At 34.1% G+C, this 18,924-nt stretch overlaps 1 protein-coding gene across 1 annotated transcript; it reads right to left on the bottom strand.

Moving 5' to 3' along the window:
* Positions 1 to 557: 557 nt before the first annotated feature.
* Tsf2 (transferrin 2) lies at positions 558 to 18,924 on the bottom strand. Its single transcript, XM_019041111.2, has 15 exons — positions 18,754 to 18,924; positions 17,523 to 17,665; positions 16,519 to 16,651; positions 15,806 to 15,948; positions 15,022 to 15,139; positions 14,205 to 14,384; positions 12,394 to 12,557; positions 11,421 to 11,639; positions 10,790 to 10,954; positions 9,915 to 10,003; positions 9,326 to 9,492; positions 8,916 to 9,182; positions 8,279 to 8,422; positions 7,508 to 7,679; positions 558 to 6,441 (listed from the first exon to the last, which is right to left on the bottom strand). The coding sequence occupies exons 1-15, from the start codon at positions 18,818 to 18,820 to the stop codon at positions 6,204 to 6,206; spliced, it is 2,409 nt and encodes an 802-aa protein (XP_018896656.2). The 5' UTR covers positions 18,821 to 18,924; the 3' UTR covers positions 558 to 6,203.

Here is an 18,924-nt window from a genome sequence, read left to right as displayed (position 1 = left end):
CTTTTTTGACTCATTTTCTCGTTGCAACTTTCTCTGGTGATGTTTGAAATTCAATATTGGGTCTGAAGAAAAATCTGCATCCATAATGAAACCAGAATCCTTCCATGCTTCATTTTAACTGATAAGGAGTAGGAGTAGGTACTGTGCATAAAATTCGCATGATTTTGCTTTATCCATTATAAAATTATCTCTATCAGTATGCGCGAATATCAGGGTAGGTAGTCATAAGCGTAGTTCAAAATTGTCTGTAGTGGGCCATGGGCCTGTTTTAAGTCTTCATGGGAGTCGAGGGGTATTGGGTAGCCACATAAGGTCACAAATTTTTGGGGAGAGAGGGGGGGATGCCCGCCCCATGGAACCTTCTTTTCTACATGAAATTTTAATGAGTAAACATACATCATAGTGCTTAAATTTGCATCTTGCCTAGATGTCCATTTTCGAGTTTTTGCACTTAGCCTGTCACTGACAGTAAGTCTTGAAGGGGCTAAATCTTCTTCCAAAATCAATTCCCTTTTAATGAGGGTGATAGAGAGGAACTTGAAAGGAAATGAAATATAAATGTTTAAAACTTTTTAATTTATTTTCGTAAAAAAAGTACAAAAAAAGAAGTAAATAAATCCAATGAACAGATGAAGTCATTCTCATGTGACCAATAACGGAAACAATTTTGTAACGGTAATCCTGAAGTCTGCATCATAAAATATAAACTGCCTGCAAACAACGAATTCATGCACTTCCAAGTAAATGGGAATTTTCTATTATTTTATCATGGTAACTGATTTAATTACTGATTCTTGGGAAAGGCATCGTTTTATTCTCATCCTCAACATTTAAAATGATAAAGTTGTGTGAGTGATCATCAAAGAAAGGATACTTAATAAATTAAAAATGAATTCAGCTATGGCAAAATTTCATAGTTATGATACATTATGATGTCTTTTATAACTTTCTGAGCGAGGATTTTGAAAACTGAACTTAGAACTTGAAACTGAATTTTTTTTTTTTTTTTTTTTTTAAATGGGGCTGCAAAGTGAATTTGTTGGTAGTTTTACACATTTTCTGAAGAAAATGTTGCAGCATTATCAGATCAGTGGCAAAAGAAAGTTCTCTCCTCCTTGCCAAAAAGATAAGAATAACAATAAGCATGAGTTCCTTTGGAGTGCTGAGAGACTTCAGCAACAAATTTAAATGAATGAAATGAGAATCAAGAGAGCTTAATTTTACTTGAAATAATATCAGTTTGCAGTGCAATGTTGCATTGACTTATGGACAAATTGCCTTACAACCTGACAAGGTAGCAGTGCCACATTTCCAAAGGAAAACATGTATTCAATAAATTCACTTTTTAGCTCCGATTTTGTGTTCAGTGGCAAACGGTAAATCCCAATTTGAAAGCTTGATGTGTTCAGAAGGCTTCATAGGACTTAAACTCAAAGGAACAAAGAATAAGTTCAAGATTTCATGTATATAAATGAAAAAATTTGACCAGGACTGAACCAAAATATAACCTAACTAGGTTAAATTGAGCTCCAAAAACATTTCCAGTTGTTGAACGATAGGTTTCCTGACTGACTTTTTCTACACAGAATTGATACTTAATGTGGAAGCAGAAGAGCCTTTGCATGTTTGCTCGCAACATATTTTTTTTTTTACTTATTTATTTCTAAGGTTTTAAATTGCTTCAATTAAGGCAGGCAGCTTTTTCTTATCTTTTCTATGAATGAGTAGTGTAAGAATAAAAGTGGCCTACTTTTGGAGAAACTAAAAATTTGATTGAGGGAGAAAAATTACGAGTTGAAAGATCTATCTGTAGAACAATATCAAGGCACATAATACTAAATGTAACAGGAAGAAACAAATGTGCAAGATTCGAGAATTGTGCACATGAAAGCACAAAAATGCTAAGGCAATTTAAATACAAAAAATAATACAAGGTTTAAACATGCAATCTGTACAAATAAGACAAATCGTCCCTCCTTAAACGTAAGGGTATATAGTTCTTTGCACATGAGCCCTAATGTCCATTTAACTCAATGGGGTATGCCTTTACATCAGGAGAGCGACAACATGTAGTAAAAAGAATCCTTAAAAATTGGTAAAATAAATCAATTTAAGTATAGGCACTAAAAGCTGCACAATTGGACGGACGTCTTAGCGGTAATATAAATTACAAGGCATTTGTTTACTTAAATAATCTTAGGAATGTACAATCACATACAAACTAGCTTAAAAAATTTGTTATTGAATGAAAGAACTGCTATCAACATTAAAAACAGCAGCTTTGGACGGAGTGTTTGCAGGAGAATGGTAAACTTAGTGGAACACAAGTTAACAAAAATGAGATTCTGGTAAAAATTGTCTAAACGAGAGATTCAATTCAATTTTCTCGAGTGAAAATATTTTAGATTGGAACTCTCTGGGATAAATAAGAGCCTAAAAGAGAGAACTGTTGGAGTAGTTTTGAATTCAACTGATCGTAAGTTTTCTCCTGTGAAAAATTCAGAGTAAGAAACTATTTTTAAGGAGAAAGTAACCGTTAAACTTTATCTTTAACGTTGAGTCTCATGGAGAAATAAAAATTTAAGCCTCTTTTTCTAGGTTGGTGCGTTTCTATTAAACTCTGTCCAGTTTGATTCCCAATACTTATTTCCTCCTAGATAAGAAGAAACAAGATATAGACAAAACCTCTGAGCTTTAAGGAGCAACTTCAAAGAGACACAAGGAAATAAAGAAAGTTCAACAAATTTTTATCATCATTGAGTTAGTTCTGAGAGTGAAAAAACTCGAGTTTTAAGTAATTTTTTCTGGAACAATTTTCATTGATTACTTTGTCAGCTAAAAAAGCACAAACATGTAAGATCTAATAGCGTTTGTAAATAGGAGTATTTGAATCTACAAATAAGGATCTATCATTACAATAATAACAGCTTTGAGAAAAAAAAATCTTGTAAAATGTAAAACATCAATTAAATTTAAAATTAAATTAAATTAAAATACCATGATGAAAAAATATAAAAGCAAATCAAAAGAAATATATAAATTCTTTGAACTATACAAATAAAAAAAAATTATAATTAATGAGTCGAAAAGAAGATGCATCAGTTCTTGATGCTTTGAAAAAATTGTTTATGAGTGATAGGATTTTGCATTCAATTCTACGAAATAAAACTGGGCATGAACAATAACTTATTAACAATATCTGATCAAGAATCAACACAAAAATTCAAATTTAAAAAACAAAACTATTTACAATTCATCCTCAAGGAAACGAAAACTGAAGCTGATCATATTACACATTTGTGTAAATATTGTAGGTTACATTTCAAATTAGATATCTGCTCCTTCTGAGCTGATAACACTTTTCAAAAATCTTGAAAAACTTTTTTATGTAAAAAAATTCTCTTCACTTTCTTTTCCATTTACCTACATTTGAGCAAATTTTTGATTAGCCATGCAGTTTAGGTGCTCATAAGATTTGCGGTAAGTATAATTTTTGTTTGATGTCATGAACTGCATCTTAGCAGCTGGAAAAATAATAATACCACACAGCATATGGTCATGTATTAACTGTGTAAACAGGAAAAAAACTCAGTTTTGGTAAAGTCTCAGTGTGAATTTATGAGCTTGTAATGAAAAAAATCCAGAGAATTTTACCAAAATAAACCGTCAGAGATAAGGAATAGAAAAGGGCTTTGATCTTCACAAAAGCCAAATTCAAGATTGTGAAAGCGCTACAGGCTTTCAATAATTATGCAACTTCTATTGGGACAAAACAAGGTAGGATGTGAAAATCAAAGGGCTTCATACCTTTGAAAGATTTTACCTTAGGAGTTACAAAAAATGTAGGAGTAGCAAAAATTACAAGGGTTCAGGAACCACTAAACAGGTTTCGATTTTCTTTGAAAATAAAATGATGTTGAGATCCTTCCAAGGAACTTTTCAAAAAGAAATTCTTTTGCCATCTTTTCTAGTTTTTTTTTGCTATTTTAATTGTTTTCGTACAAGGTAAAATAATGGTAAAAATTCTCAAGGAAATTGCGCCCTTTTCTGATTACCATTCCTTTTTAAAACCTGTGACATGTACAACCCAGAAATGACTAAATCTGTGAATACTATCATTAACTAAATACTAAAAAGTTCTGGGACACCCAACACCGAGAGATATCTGCAGGAGTATTCTTTTTAGCTGTAACCAGAGAAAGTTGCTACGGTGTCAATAGTGCATGAAAATTACAAGTTGTCTGTGAGGTTTGAGACATAAATTCAGATAATTATGGTATGAATAACCTAGTCAACTTGTTTCACACATACAAGAAGGAGGGACAAAAGAACTCAGGGCAAATTTCTGGAACAAAGCTGCTACAAAAATATCTATCTACTGACAAAAATATCTGTTGGACCACAGAATGGGACTTTTTTTTGCCGTCAGACTTTGTCTGGTGGTTCATTGTGTATGATTTACGTAGCAACATTTCACCAGCATTTTCGATCAGGCTGCAACTAAAAAAAGTAATCTACAGAAACCAATTCAAAAGGGGACAATATTGCACTTGTGGCCTGCTTAAACTAATCATTTTCTTGCTTAATAATTTAGCCTTACAAGTACGTTTAAGTGGGTTCAGAACTATGCTATGACATTAAAAATGTTTACTTAAAATCAAGCTAGACAGCAATCTTCCTCCTTTCAGATTTTTTTCATTTGAGGCTGAGCTTTAAGGGTTTCCTTCAGGAAAGAGAAAAGGGTGTTAAGTGCTGAGAAGGACTTGGATTATTAATGCAGAAATGCTTCAGAGGCATATTTGTACCGAACATTAGACAGTAGAGCAGCTAGCATGGCAGGCAGCCTTCTCACAGGTAGCGCCAAATTAACCTCAATTTCAGCTTTGTGTCCTGATGATAGCAAGTCATGCTGTCAATTAGACAGCACAATGGACTTTGTGTGCGCCTTTCAAAGACTTTAATAGTTAATTGAAACTGGTATAATTCTTCAAGTAAGAGTCAGTGTTGTTTGAACTTCCAAACGTTTCATGCATGAAAATCTTTGTTATTTTTTCACAAAAATCAGTGTCGTCAAAGGTACTGAAATGCATGATGGATTATTCTACAAATCCAAATTGGACTTGGAAGAGTAGAAGAATTTGGGGACAGACAAAACTAACAGAATAAAGGCGGCCATATTTGTGCATAAGTGCATATTCCTTGAAATGTCTGCTTATAGTATGAAACTGACCCAGGATAGAGGATCCTGAAAATTTATATCTTACTAATTTTATTGATCAGCCATCAGACTTCATGCTACCGAAAAGATATTATTACAAACACTGATTAGAAAATATTACTTTTTCTACAGGTATTTTGGTGCATGCTTGTAATCTGCAACATTCTTGTACAATTTAACAATTCTATCGTTTTGATGGTGATACAGCCATGTTTTGACCAAGGTTGAAAATTTTAAAAATATGATACAAAGTAACCTCAACTAAAACTTAACGATAAAAACTTTCAATAGTTTATAAAGCCTTTGGAATGAAAATCCTGAAGTATGTTGTTGAATTTTATGACCTTTTCCTGCAATTCATGTACGTAAAGCAAACATAATGTACATTTTTTTCATGACCTCTCCATTCTTCGTCAAAAAAAGTCACAATTTGGAGGAAATTTCAAATACATTTCTATTCATTTTTATTAAAATATATGACCTATATGAACTTTCTAAGGAAATACTGATGTATGGCAATGGATTTTTTCAGTTTAGATACTACAGGCTGTGTATAAACGTGGGTTAAAACAAACACTTTTGAATAATGCGAAAGTAAAAATCCAATGCATCGACTTTCACTGGAAATCCTTTTGTTCTCTCAGGACATAATTTACATATGAACACACGTTCTTGAAAAAAGAACCTTGTGGAAAATTATACTTACAATGACTTAAAAATCCACAGTCTTATCAAATAAACTTTGTGCAGTAAACCTCACAGCCAACTGTGGCAAAGTATTCTTAAACAAATATGAATGAATTAGTAAAATTTTAGGACCTATCGAATGGTGAGGCATCAGTCCGCTCATGCCAAATAAAGATGCTAATTACAATTTTTCAGTCCTTACTCTGTTCAGATCCAGTCTGAGATTAAATCATGTTATCTACAATTGTCATTGGAAAAAAATAGAAATGGAGGAATTTTTCGACTTACGAAAGTAGAATCATCCTCCTCGTTGAAAGAACACAAAAATAGCTACCGCCCAAAATGAAATGAACAACAAAGACGGAGCACTCTGCGAGGCACCTGCGTGACAGTCGACAATCCTCCTAGCTCTCATGAAGTCAGGACCCAAGTAGTCAGAATACCATCGTAATTCTGGGGGAATAATTTCTAACTGCTGGGCGGCGTCCTGGAATATGAGGTCACTGTACGGAGGCGTTGAGTAGAACATGGCAAAACTGTAAAAAAAGATCAAGTATCATGAGATGGGTATTCTCTAGTGGAATCAGGTAAGTTTTTGTAATAAATAAAGAGAGAACTATGCTGGTACTGTATAGGATACTACCAGTTCTAATGCTAAATATTGTCAACTAGACTACCTTTGCCGAGAGGAAACTAATGGTAAGTATAATTTAACCCTCATTATTTGACGATAACGGGCGGCCGCGTTGTTGGATACCGAAAATTTTAGATAAACTGATGTACTTCCCAACTCGATTTCCGAACCTAAAACACACCTATTAATTAAATAGAAGCTACAAATAAGAACACAAATGCAGTATAGAATGGCTTACTTGATGTTGCTAAGTGAAGAATTGTATTATTTTGCGCTGTGATTTTGGAATTTTCTGAAATTTATTGAAAATCTGACAAATCTAATGCAGGCAAAGGTTTTATTCCCATACTGCATATCTTAGTGAGTGTGAAATGCAACACGGCCAAGGTGTCGAATAATGCGGAGGTCAGATAATCGGGGTTCCGCAGTACATGGACTTTTCCATGAACGCTTTAGTGGTATTGAAAAATTCATGGCAGTTCCATAATTTCTGAGGATACATTCGAAAAATTGGTTTCTTTCAGTTTAACTGCATGCATCGCAAAGTTGAAGAACATGTATCTATGTTGCATTGATTCAAAATTTCCACTGCTGGTTCAAATTTATTGCAGAGAAATTAATGGATTTTGTTTCTTCACAAATTATTTTATATGGAATGAAGGAGAATTTTTAAGAGATAATGTTTATTCAATTTCCTTTAACACATTGATCTCAAAGGGCCCTATACTCGGAGTTTCCATGGTGAGACGTCTTTTTCATGCACCTGATATTTTCGAAAAACATTCATCATGTTCCGTTGGCACCACAGGCTGATTCCTGAGACTAAAATTGTTAACAGTTGATCTTAGAGGTTGAATTTGCCTTGTGAAGACCAGGATTGCTTTTTCAAAACTTGTTATCCTGAGCTTCAGCAATTAATGAGTTAAATAAATAGGTACTGAAAAAAAAGAATGGAAAGCAAAACTTACTTGAATTCATCTTGATCCTTCCGACCATAGAATTGCTGAGCATAGATAAAGAGATTTATGTATGCGTTGAGTTCAGTCAAATTATAGGAGTTGCCTCCTCTTGTCACAATTGCGTTTGCTTTGACTTTGCCCATATTACACCGCATATAATCTTGAATTGTTGATCTTGTACCTGTATGAGGAGAAATCACATTTGAATTTAGGTTTGAAAGAAATATAAATCTGAAATAATTCACTATTTTGTAATTTATTTTTTTTTGGGGGGGGGGGGGGGCATCACAATACTTAATCTCTGTTAGTGAAAAAAAGAGACTCAAACAAAACAATTACCAAATCTTGATCCATATGAAGACATTGTAAATTGTCAGAGACGCCAAAAAAAAGAGGTTTTTTTAAGGTAACTAATCAGAAAACTGCACAGAATAAAATAATATCCTGCTTGAAATATTCAAAATTGCAGCTTCTTTACCGAGCAATTTTGAGCAATATTGGCTTGATTTTCTAGATTTATAGAAGAAAATATTCAAGCAAGAATAAAGTTTCTTCATCGACATTCTCAATAAATAAAAAAAAATTATAGGGGAGGTTGAGAAATGATGCTCATTTTTACCGGAGCTAATTTCAACAGAAATCCTACCAATTTTACAGTTTCTAACTGCTTATCCTGATCTCCTTTAAAAAGACTTCTAATGCAAAGCGTAAGTTTCTAAAATGTTGAAAAATGTTCTTTTCACATGGTAACTAAACAAAATGATGAGACAATAAACTTACCATCTGGGCATAGGAGTTCAAAATCTTCATTCAATGTATTCCGGGCCCACCATTCTTTTCGTTTTCCATCCGTAACTTCTAAAACAGTTGTATGCTTCACAAACGCAACGTTACCACCTCCTTCCACCAAACATCGAAGTGCTCCTACAACCAAACAAAGGGACAAAAATGTATGAAGGCATTCTGCAAACCTAATCTTTAACCATGATCTTATCTCTAGTAATTATTATATTGCTTCACTTCAGCATTAGAAAAACAAACAAACGGATGCTCAGTAAGTACCTGATGTGTGACTATTATTAGCTCTCAAATTACAAAAATATTTTGACTAAAACAAAATTCTCACCTGTTTCCCAAGACATCAAGGAAATTTATCTGCTGCCAAACTTTAGTTGAGGAAAAAACACCGTTTTAAAAACCGGGTATTCAGACATTTTTGGGCTAATAAAAGTCCGCGGAATTTAAAGGGATAAAAACTAGACAAGAATTTTTTTACCTTTTAGTAAAATAATAAATGAGTTAAGTCCACACATGATTGTCGGATACTTTCCTCCCAATTACACAAGCTTAATTTCTGTTCTCTTTCCCTGGTTGAGGCTATTCTTCACAAAAAATAAGAAATTTCAACAAAACATACCAGTGTAGCCGTAGTAATCTTCTGAATGATCTCGTTTGCAGTATCTATAACTGGCACCATGGCAAAGTCCACACATATTATCATACGGGACACCATCATTGTATTCGAGTGATATCGCACCAGGGACACACGATTTTGTAAAGTATTCAGCAGCTGCTCTTATTGAATCACAGCCGTAAGGTCTGATCCAACCATTGGAGATTAAGTACGCGAGTGGTATTATCCATCCAGCACCAGTATAGATTCCAGGGTGGCAACTGAATTTACCTAAAAAAGAAAAAAGACTTGCTAATGAAAATATCCATAGTCAGCGACTTTATTTTATATTAAGCATCTCTTCTTTTCCCTCCAGCAAACATTTAAAACAAATCCATTTGTAAGAAATAAAATGAGTTTGTGCAGATATTCACCTTTCAAGTAAGTCAACTCTGTGTCTGGATCTTCTTCTTTAGCAACAGCAACAACGTAATACTCTGGTTTGCCCAGATTGTACACTTCAGAGATGAAAGGCACCAGACTGTAATGCAATCCTGCTGTGTAGACATCTCCTGCGTCAAAAACAGCAACATCTGCTAACCTGAAAACAAAAATGATTGACATAAGCTAATGTACTCAGGTTTTCACTGGAGGTGACCTTTCAAAAACTTCTTCTTTTTCTAAAAACTCAAATTTTCAGATCATAAAATTGCTTGAAAATTTTGCGGATTGTGGCAAAACGGTAGCTTGTAGAAAGTTGAAGCAATGATGACTTTTGATCAGCATCCATCGATGAGTTAAATGCAATACAAAAATTGAAAATCGATCATGGCACACATCCCCATAAGAGGTTTGCAGGGTCCTTTCAGACCAAAATGTTGCTTGATTTTCTAGTAAAAAGAGAAAACATAAGATGAAATTAGGCAACATCTGATGTAGTTAAGCTGACTCTAGTGAAATCCATCTAATCCATCACTACCCATAAGACTCAAAAAAAAGTGTGAATAACTTTTGACTACTTACCCTTCTTGAATGGCTTTCATGCAGTAGATTTGACTGTGACCTTTATAGCATGACATTTCTGGCTTCAGCAATTGGGCTTTCAATGCGATCTGTAAGAAAAATGTCAGGATGAAGCTATTTAAAGTATATTTTAAAAACCCTTATTTCAGAGAAAAATCTGCGATCATTAAACGGAGCAATTTATAAAATGAATTCAGGGACATCTATTTTACAGTCCAGTTTTATTTTTTGGAATTGAAGGGAGAAATGGTCCTTTATTTTACGAATGATTTGTAATTTATGTATTTTTCTTGCTTTGACATTTCTTTTATACGGTTTTATTTTATTTATTGTTATTGGGACCATGGACATGTAAATTAAAAAAGAGTTAAATGGATAAACATTTTGGATGGACTGATATCAAAGGACTAAAAGGCGGGATAAGAGAAAATGGTTCTCACAAAATGATATGAGGCTATTCCAATTTTGCACTTAAGAAAAATGAAAAATATAGATGTTTGAAACCCTCCAATTTCATTTCATTTTCTAGAATACTAAAATTAGAGCAGCAAAAGTAATATTTGTCAGGGAAGTTTAGGATGAATGTTGCGTGGGCTTTAATTTTTCCCTCTGACCCATCGAGGCTCAAGGTTATCCAGAAAAACAACTGCATTGCGAATAAATTCCAAATACAGTCTCTTATAATGGTGGAAAAAATGAAGATAGGACTTTAAAGTAACTCAGCGGTAGAAATAGATCAACTGTTTGAAAATAGACTTATCTGCAAAATTTCAGTGCATGTAACATGCATTAAATAGGGACACATACAAAATTGGAAGGGGCATAGATCTTGTTTTAGTGCTCAACTTTTAGTGCTTATTATGATTGTTCCTCACCTTCATTTTGATGCACTTTTCCATTTCGGGATCAGAAGTGACACAGAGACGCATAGATTTCACAGGACAGTCACGGACAGCCATAATTATTTCTAAAGTTGGACCAAGGAAGCCCGAGTATGTCTGATCTGCTTCCTGAAGGGGAGCTAGTTTCATTGTTGAATCCTTCAGAAAAAAAAAACAAAACAAAAAACATTCAGCTTTAGTATTGATGAAAGATCACAAAAATTTCCTTTAACTCACAATTCAGAACCGTTTACACTGCCCTGGGCAAATTCTGAATCGAGGGCTTACAATTAGAGCTGTCCTTGCTATGCTGGGTTAGTTTTGAGCCAACCATTCAGAGTTATCGGTCGACTTCACCTTGCTGTCCAAAATATATCAATGATTCTTTGATGAATTTACGATTGTGTTCTTAAGAATTCTTATATGGGTAGTGTGACCAAACAAAAAATTATTTTGTACAATAATTGATTGCTTTGTTAAGGTTATTTAATGATAAAATGATCTACGTTCACATCATTGCAATTTTTAAAAGCATTAAACAATTTTGAAGACTATACTGGTATGTAGAAAAAGAGAGAAACTAATGCAACAATTTAAGCAATTAAAAATTTGGGTCTGTAGTTACCTGGAACATGAGGTTGTGTCGGGTGCCATAAAATGGCGCCGAAGAGAAAAGATGGAATCTGTTGTTTTGAGAATAAGTGTTGGGAATGGTGGCTTCTGAAGGCTGGTTGAAATTCGGGTTGTTGAAGTCTTGATTCCAATCATATGACTGTGTGGTTGTTGATGATGTTGTATAAAAGAACTCTGTAGGTTTTTCTCCACCAAAGGTTCTTGCTGCATTCTGTGTAAAAAAAAAGAGAGAAAATTTATATCATTGATAGCAGTACAAAGGGAAGTTACAATCATAAAACACAGCAATGATCTATACTTTTTTATTACCGTAAGTAAAATTGAATTGAACAAAGACAAATATGAAATGAGACAGTATTACTGACCTTCATATATCCTACAATGTTTCAAGAGAGTTGATTGCCTTACCATCTTTCGGTTGCATTGTTTATACTGGAAGTGGAAAGAAGCCCCAAAAAATTAATTTGCTTTTGATAGCTCCCACAAAATTTCAAGATATTATCTGTCTTGTTTCAAGTTTCATTTATAGTAATACATTTCAGTTAAAATCATGGCATCACTAATACGTCTTAGGACATCAAATGCTTCAAAGGGACTGATTGATTTGAGCAGATACCCTAAGCTTCAAGGCTCCATGATAATCTTGATCATTGTGCGTAACCCAATGCAAGTATATACAGCGATGCTCCTCTAACTGAAGGGTGTATCTACATTTTCCTGTGAGCCCTGAAGTCTATATGACTGCATTCATTCTAGGATTCACAATGAAAAATACATACGCCCTTACATCGGAAGAGCTACAACAAAAATCAACTGGACTCATCTGGACATCAATCTAATGGAATGCATTGTCTAAGCTTGCATCAAAGAAAAGAGAGAAACTTGATATATGAGTATTTTTTGAAATTTCTATACCAACAAAAATTATTTTCAGGAAAGAAATGTAAAGACTTAAGTAGAAATACCTGTAAAAATTTGATATACTTCTGACGAATTTCAAAAGTTTTAGCTGACGTTGTGACAACAGCAAACGAGGGAGATGCGCCCCAGTTGCAGTTTCGATACTCACTCACTGGAGCACGAGAGCCATCTAAGCATAGTAATTCAAACTCGTCGGGATTGACACCAACTGTAAATAAACGAGTAAATATCTGAGAAATTGATTTCAAATCATCCAAACTGATAAAAATTTAAAATTAAAACTGAAAGATACAGTACAAAATAATTTTGGACTGAAAGATGAAGAATAAATAAAATATAAATATAGACACGTAACTAAAGAAGTTTGATAAAACAATGCGCTCATAGAAATGTTCCAAAAGCACAGGAACACAAACCCTCCTCTCAGAGTACAGTACTTACTTGAGAAGAAAGAAGGGAGGAGAGCAGATTTAAAGTTCGTTAGACAATGGGAAAGCGCAAAAAGGAAATAAAAAAGGCAATATCAATCAAGTGGCATTGTTCAAATTGAGGACACCGCACCAAGAACAGCCTATAGGCGTATAGGTCGTTATTACGCCCATCTGCTTTTCGGATTCTACGTACCCTGGACTATGCTGTGGTTGCGATAGAATATAGATAGGTAACGGCTTAAGGTCGAAAAACCTTTTTTTTCCGAGTTAAGTCAGGCCTCTGGATCAATGGGTGCAAGAACGACCTATAAACGGGCCTATAAACTTAAGGGCCTATAAGGTGCTAGTTACCCCTTTCTTTACTCACTATCGATATTCTTTCATTTTGCGTTAATCATGCGTGATTAAAATGATTTATACTTCATATTGCCACCAAAATGACTGTTGGGCGTAATAATGACCTATAAACCGCTTTTCAAATTAAATATATTAGAGTGTAAACCCAAGATGTATCGCAAAATCTACCCGGCATCCTTCAATAGAAGGGTTAGGTCACCCAAAAAAACCAAAACAGGGTACCTGCATAGAAAAGTCTGCGCAGTACATCAACAACAAAACTTTAAATGCGTTTTTCTCAAAACGCGGTTTCCAGTTATAGGCTGTTCTTGGTGCAGTGTCCTCAATTGAAGGAAGAGCAAGAACTGTAATATAGGAAAAGGAGGAAATCTTGTGCATGGCCTATTATCCTTTATACTCAGGTATTCACAACATAGATTATAGCATTAGATATTATGTTGGAGTTTTTTGCCAAGAAGCGTTAAAAAATTCAGCATAAAGCTGAAAAGGAGTGTAATTGAATGGATGTTACTAGGGTTGTACCACATATCGATGGTGTGAGTTGGCAATCACATAACTTGGTTTGCGATGTCGCAGACTTCCTGTCATACTTTATTTTTCAAACGGAATACTACTCGATGGCAATTCTTTAAAACTGCCGTGATTTTTCTTCTCTGTGCAAGGAAAATTCCTCATAAACTTCAAAGAATGATGATAATTTGTTCTCCTTTAAAAGAATAACATAGAGGCGTAGATTTTCAGACACTGCAAACGAGATATGTGATTGTGGACTTACGCTGTCAATATCTCTTGGGGGGAAAATTGTGCTTATATGAGCTTTTTCTCTCTGTATTGAGATTTTCAGCTTTATGCTGAATTTTTTAACGCACCTTGGTAAAAAACTCCAACATACTGTCTTACGACCCGTACGTCCACCACAATCAGTTTGTGTAATTTAATAATGCAAAAAATGAGAGATGAGGATTGAGGCATTCAAAGGAAAAAAGAAGATAAACAAGACTTTTTCTTGTAGAGAGAAAATACTGATTCAAAACTATCTAAGGTAAAATCAATGAAATATAACTCACGGAAGTTCAGATTTGTTGCGGTCATCTCAGTAATTGTAGTATGCTTTAGAAATGCGACTTCACCAGCTTCAACTAGACACTTAAAAGCTCCTTCGAAGCCAGCATATGGGTCGGCTGCAGTGCAACGTTCACCAGGAATTCTTCCAATGCAGATGTCACACAACTTATTAGAGTTATCCCCTGAAAAAAGAAACAAGAAGTGCCCATGAACTTGACAATAATTAAATAGGACACAATTGTTTGAGCAATGCAGTGGACAAAAACTAAAAATTTTCAGTGTTGTAGACACTTTCGTGAAACTTAAGGCCACAGCGTTAGAAACAATCTAATTATTAAGTCCAAATTGACTGAGATCAGAGAAACTGATGAATCATTGTCCTCAGTTCCCGTTTTGACACATGGTTACCGAAAAATGCAGTAAATGTCTGTTATTTGTGAAGTATTCACACAAAGTATGAAAAAACACATTATTAATTGAGACCCTGAGTCCAAGATGGGCACTTCTTGGTTGCGTTGTTTCAGAATCTCTGCTCATAATTCATGTATTAGATACAAATTTAATGACTGATTTTTCTGAAATATTTTACACAGAATACTGTAGAATCATGAAGAATATTCAGCTAACATTTTAAGGAAGATATACAGATAGAAACACCACAACTTAGAGGTGCCCTTCTCTCACCCAACGCCTCGTTCGAGAGGGAAATTAGAAATTTTAGTGAATAGAGCAGAAAAAATTTTACACCGGGTTGGGAAAAATATTTAAAACGAAACTTATTCAATTGATTTTAAGAACACCTGGATGTTGGATACTTACCAATAGGATTGTACTTATCAATCAATGAGTTCACAGCGCAACTCGGGCCGAAGAAATTGATTGTAGACTTCACATGATTGTTACAATCTATTATTTCCATGCCACCATGCTGCATTAACTGTTAAAAATAGAATTCAAACAGTAAGTTATTACTATGTACCTAAGGGGTTATGTAGGGGACTATGTACCTAATTTAGTAAGTTATTATTTGCGGACATTAATTTAATCTTCATGAATTAAAACTTAAACACACACTTGCAGTGTTACTAGACTGACGTTCATGATGTCTGCACCATTTAACTTTAAAGATTCAAGGTATCTACTGACTAGTGATTTTTATCAGACTAATGCAAAACATTTCCATCCTGGATTTGCTGAGAAAAATCACATTTTTAGCACACTTTGGAAGCTATTTTCATTTCATATACCTCGACTTAAAAGTGTTCTTTGAGCTGTAAACTTCAAAACCCCATGACTCCAATTTGATTAATTCGTTTTGCTTGCAAAACTGCATTACGCTTTGTAAACACATAGGAATTCTTTTCCCAGGTATTATATGCACAGGATTTTTCAGCATCTGACAAAAATTGGGGTACTGATAATCTGTAGACACTTGCGGTATTCATAGTTAACAAAATTATAAAGGAGATTTTAAAGAGGCCTGAAAATTATGAATTTAAGCTGGTAAAAAGTTTCTTGCTTAAAAAGCATTTAATGAGAAAAAGGTGAAAAGAAGAAGAAAAAACCTCTTGTCTTTAACATTACAAAATTGAAAAATACTTACAACATGAACAGGGATGACCCAACCTGCTAAAGTACCCACACCTGCAAAACAAGCTTTTTTACCGCGCAAATTTCTTATGCTGTACACATCTGGGAGAGATCCTTTCTTCACAGCCGCCACAGAATAAAAGTGTCGCATGTTTTCTGGAATGTGTAAAATTGCATAAAAGATAATCATCAAACTGAAATAGGAGATAACTTGGTGAACTGAGAGAGCATGCAAAAATGGCTGAAGCATTTTCACAGTAAAAGATTTCTTAGATTCTGGAATGAGCATTTGTCCTACTATCAAACTGTTCTATCAATAGGCTGATCAACAATATGTTCCAAGAGCTGTGATTGGTCCAAGTCATCGAATAAGCCAATCACAACACCTGACCTGATATTCTGATAGCTAGATTTGATCAAGTGACATTAGTTATTGGTTAACTTAATCTGAACTTTTTTATTCTTAAAATTATAACAATGTCAAGATGGTACAATAGGTCTTAAGTGTGTAAGTAGGTGATAAAGTTTGCAGCAGAAAAAAAGGGCGCAAAATTACTTCCAATTTTTGTCTATGTAAAAACAGCTCCTCAGATTCCAAAATTATAGGGGTGCTTCAGCAATGCTGAAGCACCAGGCTGTCACACAATGAAGAGCAATTAACACCCTTGTTAAGATCTATACAGACATTTAATAAATTTAAAGGAATGTATTTTATGCTGTTTATACCTGGATAAACTTCTTGCATGATTGGGACTAAACTGTGATAACGACCACCGACAAAGACTTCACCAGCATCTAGACTTGTCAGATCTGCCTTTTCTTGATCTAGTAAACTCATGCATTCTTCTTTATTGAACGCCTAAAAAGAGGTAAAATATGACGTAAGATATATGTAAATCACACTATTACATTATTATACATTATTTTATTGTCAATGACTCCATAGTTTCTGTGATTTCTTTAATTTAAGATTCCCTGACTTTTCTCTATCTTCAATCAAAATTTCAACTCACATTTTTTTCTTTTAATTACGATGTCCTCTGTTAAATGTGGATGAAATCCCCACTTTTAGAGATTCAAATTAAGGAAAAAGACACTCTGAAGTTGTTTGCAGTCTTCCCAATAACACTGGATGCAGTTGCTGAGCCAAAACGCTACTCATAAGATTCCCTGACTTGTCCAGGTCCCTATGAAGTCCCTGATTTTCAATGTTTTTCAGACCACTGGAAACCCTGGACTCCGGTTTGATTTGACATCTTGAGTTTCTTGGCTCAAAATGTCCATTAAAAATTTTTCCGACAGTTGTACTATTACGTACATGAATTTTGAGTTCTCCAACATTTAGGAATTTTCCATGACAGACAGACATGAATGAATGAAAAAAAAATAGGTATCAAAAACGAAGATTGATTAATAATATCCCTGATTGCTCATAGTTTTTCTGTTTTGAGCATTCATCGTTTTATTAGAGAAACTTATTTCTCAGGATCAAAGGACAGTAAAATCCGGAGTTTTTACCACTGACTTCTCAAGACCCTCTAAAGTGTCAATTTTTTCTGCTGTGAACAGAATATTTCTGTAAGATTCTCCGTTTGAAGATGACTGGCTGAGCAAAAAGCAAATCATTGCAATGTTAACAGCGTAATGTTTCTACAATGCTACAGATGTTTCATTTTCGGTTCAGACCGCAACAAGGGAAAAAAAAATTAGGAAAATCAAAATTTTCAAACCTGATAACATGATAAATAGAAAGGCTCGAAAACTGATTTGGTTAAATTGACAGCAAGGGAGAAATTAAGGCACTTGTATTGTTCTTCAAGGCTTGAAGTACACCAAACGATGTTGCTGCTATTCTTGAAGTCATTGGCCTGGGCTAAAAAAGTAACAAAACCAGAGAAAATTTAAAATTGCTTGAATTTTCGAAATTTTGCACGGTAAAAACAAAAATTAAAAACGATTTTATTATTTGAAAGGCAGAGACTGTACAGATTTTCAGAGGATTATGACAAACAAAATATTTTGGTAATTAGTTTTCTACATTTCAATGCAATTGTTAAAGAAAAAGGTGAGAAAAAATTTTAGTTTTCCATTTGAATATAATAGACCTGGCTCGCATCACCTTATAAAGTGCCTGAAATAAAATGGACATGGCATTTTCATCACAGATTTATAGATTCGCAAAGGAGCTCAGGGCTGCATTTACAAGCTTGTTGCCTGGACAAAGGTTGTGTTACGAAGTTCATGATATGAACTCAGCACTAGCTTATCAAACCAATACCAATCAAATTCTTCTTAAATGTTCAAAACACCTGATTATTAAACAAATAAGACAAATTTTAGGAAGATGCGGTAAAAACTGATTCAAGAAATTTTGCCTTTTAATGTGATAATAAAAAAAATACTATTCAAGCTAGCTGGAATCCATCATTTCCCGGTCATTTCAATTCCAATTGGTAACAAGCAAAAAACGCAATCGTGCAACTAATATCAATACAATTGCAAGTTGGAATCACTACATAGGATTGCTCAGGATATTTTGCTACTGGCTATCAGTCCCTAAGTACTTATTTCAATGGCATCAGGCCAGAATTGAAGTTATGCTCATGAATAAGTTCCCTAGATCAAATTAAGTGAGATCAATATCACACATAAGAATTAAAATATGTTCCTTCCTATGAACACTTGATATTTTCTTTCAATATAAATTAAATGAAAAAAATTTGACGCTCTGTCGCGTTGTACAATTGGAGCTTTCATTGGAGATCCGATAATCACATGCCACAAAAAAGGTAAAAGAAAATTTAATAAATATTTTAGAATAGATTAAAATCGTATTTGTAAGAAGAAAATGAAACCTGGAAGGGCTTCAAAAATTAAAGATAATCGCTGCAGAAAAACCGCTGCGGAGCAGTTGTGAATGGAGTATGTTGACTCAAGTACGGTCAGCATAAAGAAACTTACCATTCACAGAGACAAAACTCAAAATCAGAAGTAGACAGCTGATTAATCCTGATGTTTTAAAATACATTTTGTTGATTAATAAATACTTAAAACTTAAAATAAATAAAAATTTTATACAAAGTAACTGACATTACGATGCCCCGCCTTAGAAAGTGAGGTTATAATTGTTTA

The sequence above is a fragment of the Bemisia tabaci genome, chromosome 8 (genome assembly GCF_918797505.1).
Source record: "Bemisia tabaci chromosome 8, PGI_BMITA_v3".
NCBI lineage: Eukaryota > Metazoa > Arthropoda > Insecta > Hemiptera > Aleyrodidae > Bemisia > Bemisia tabaci.
This window is presented reverse-complemented; position numbering and strand designations above follow the sequence as displayed.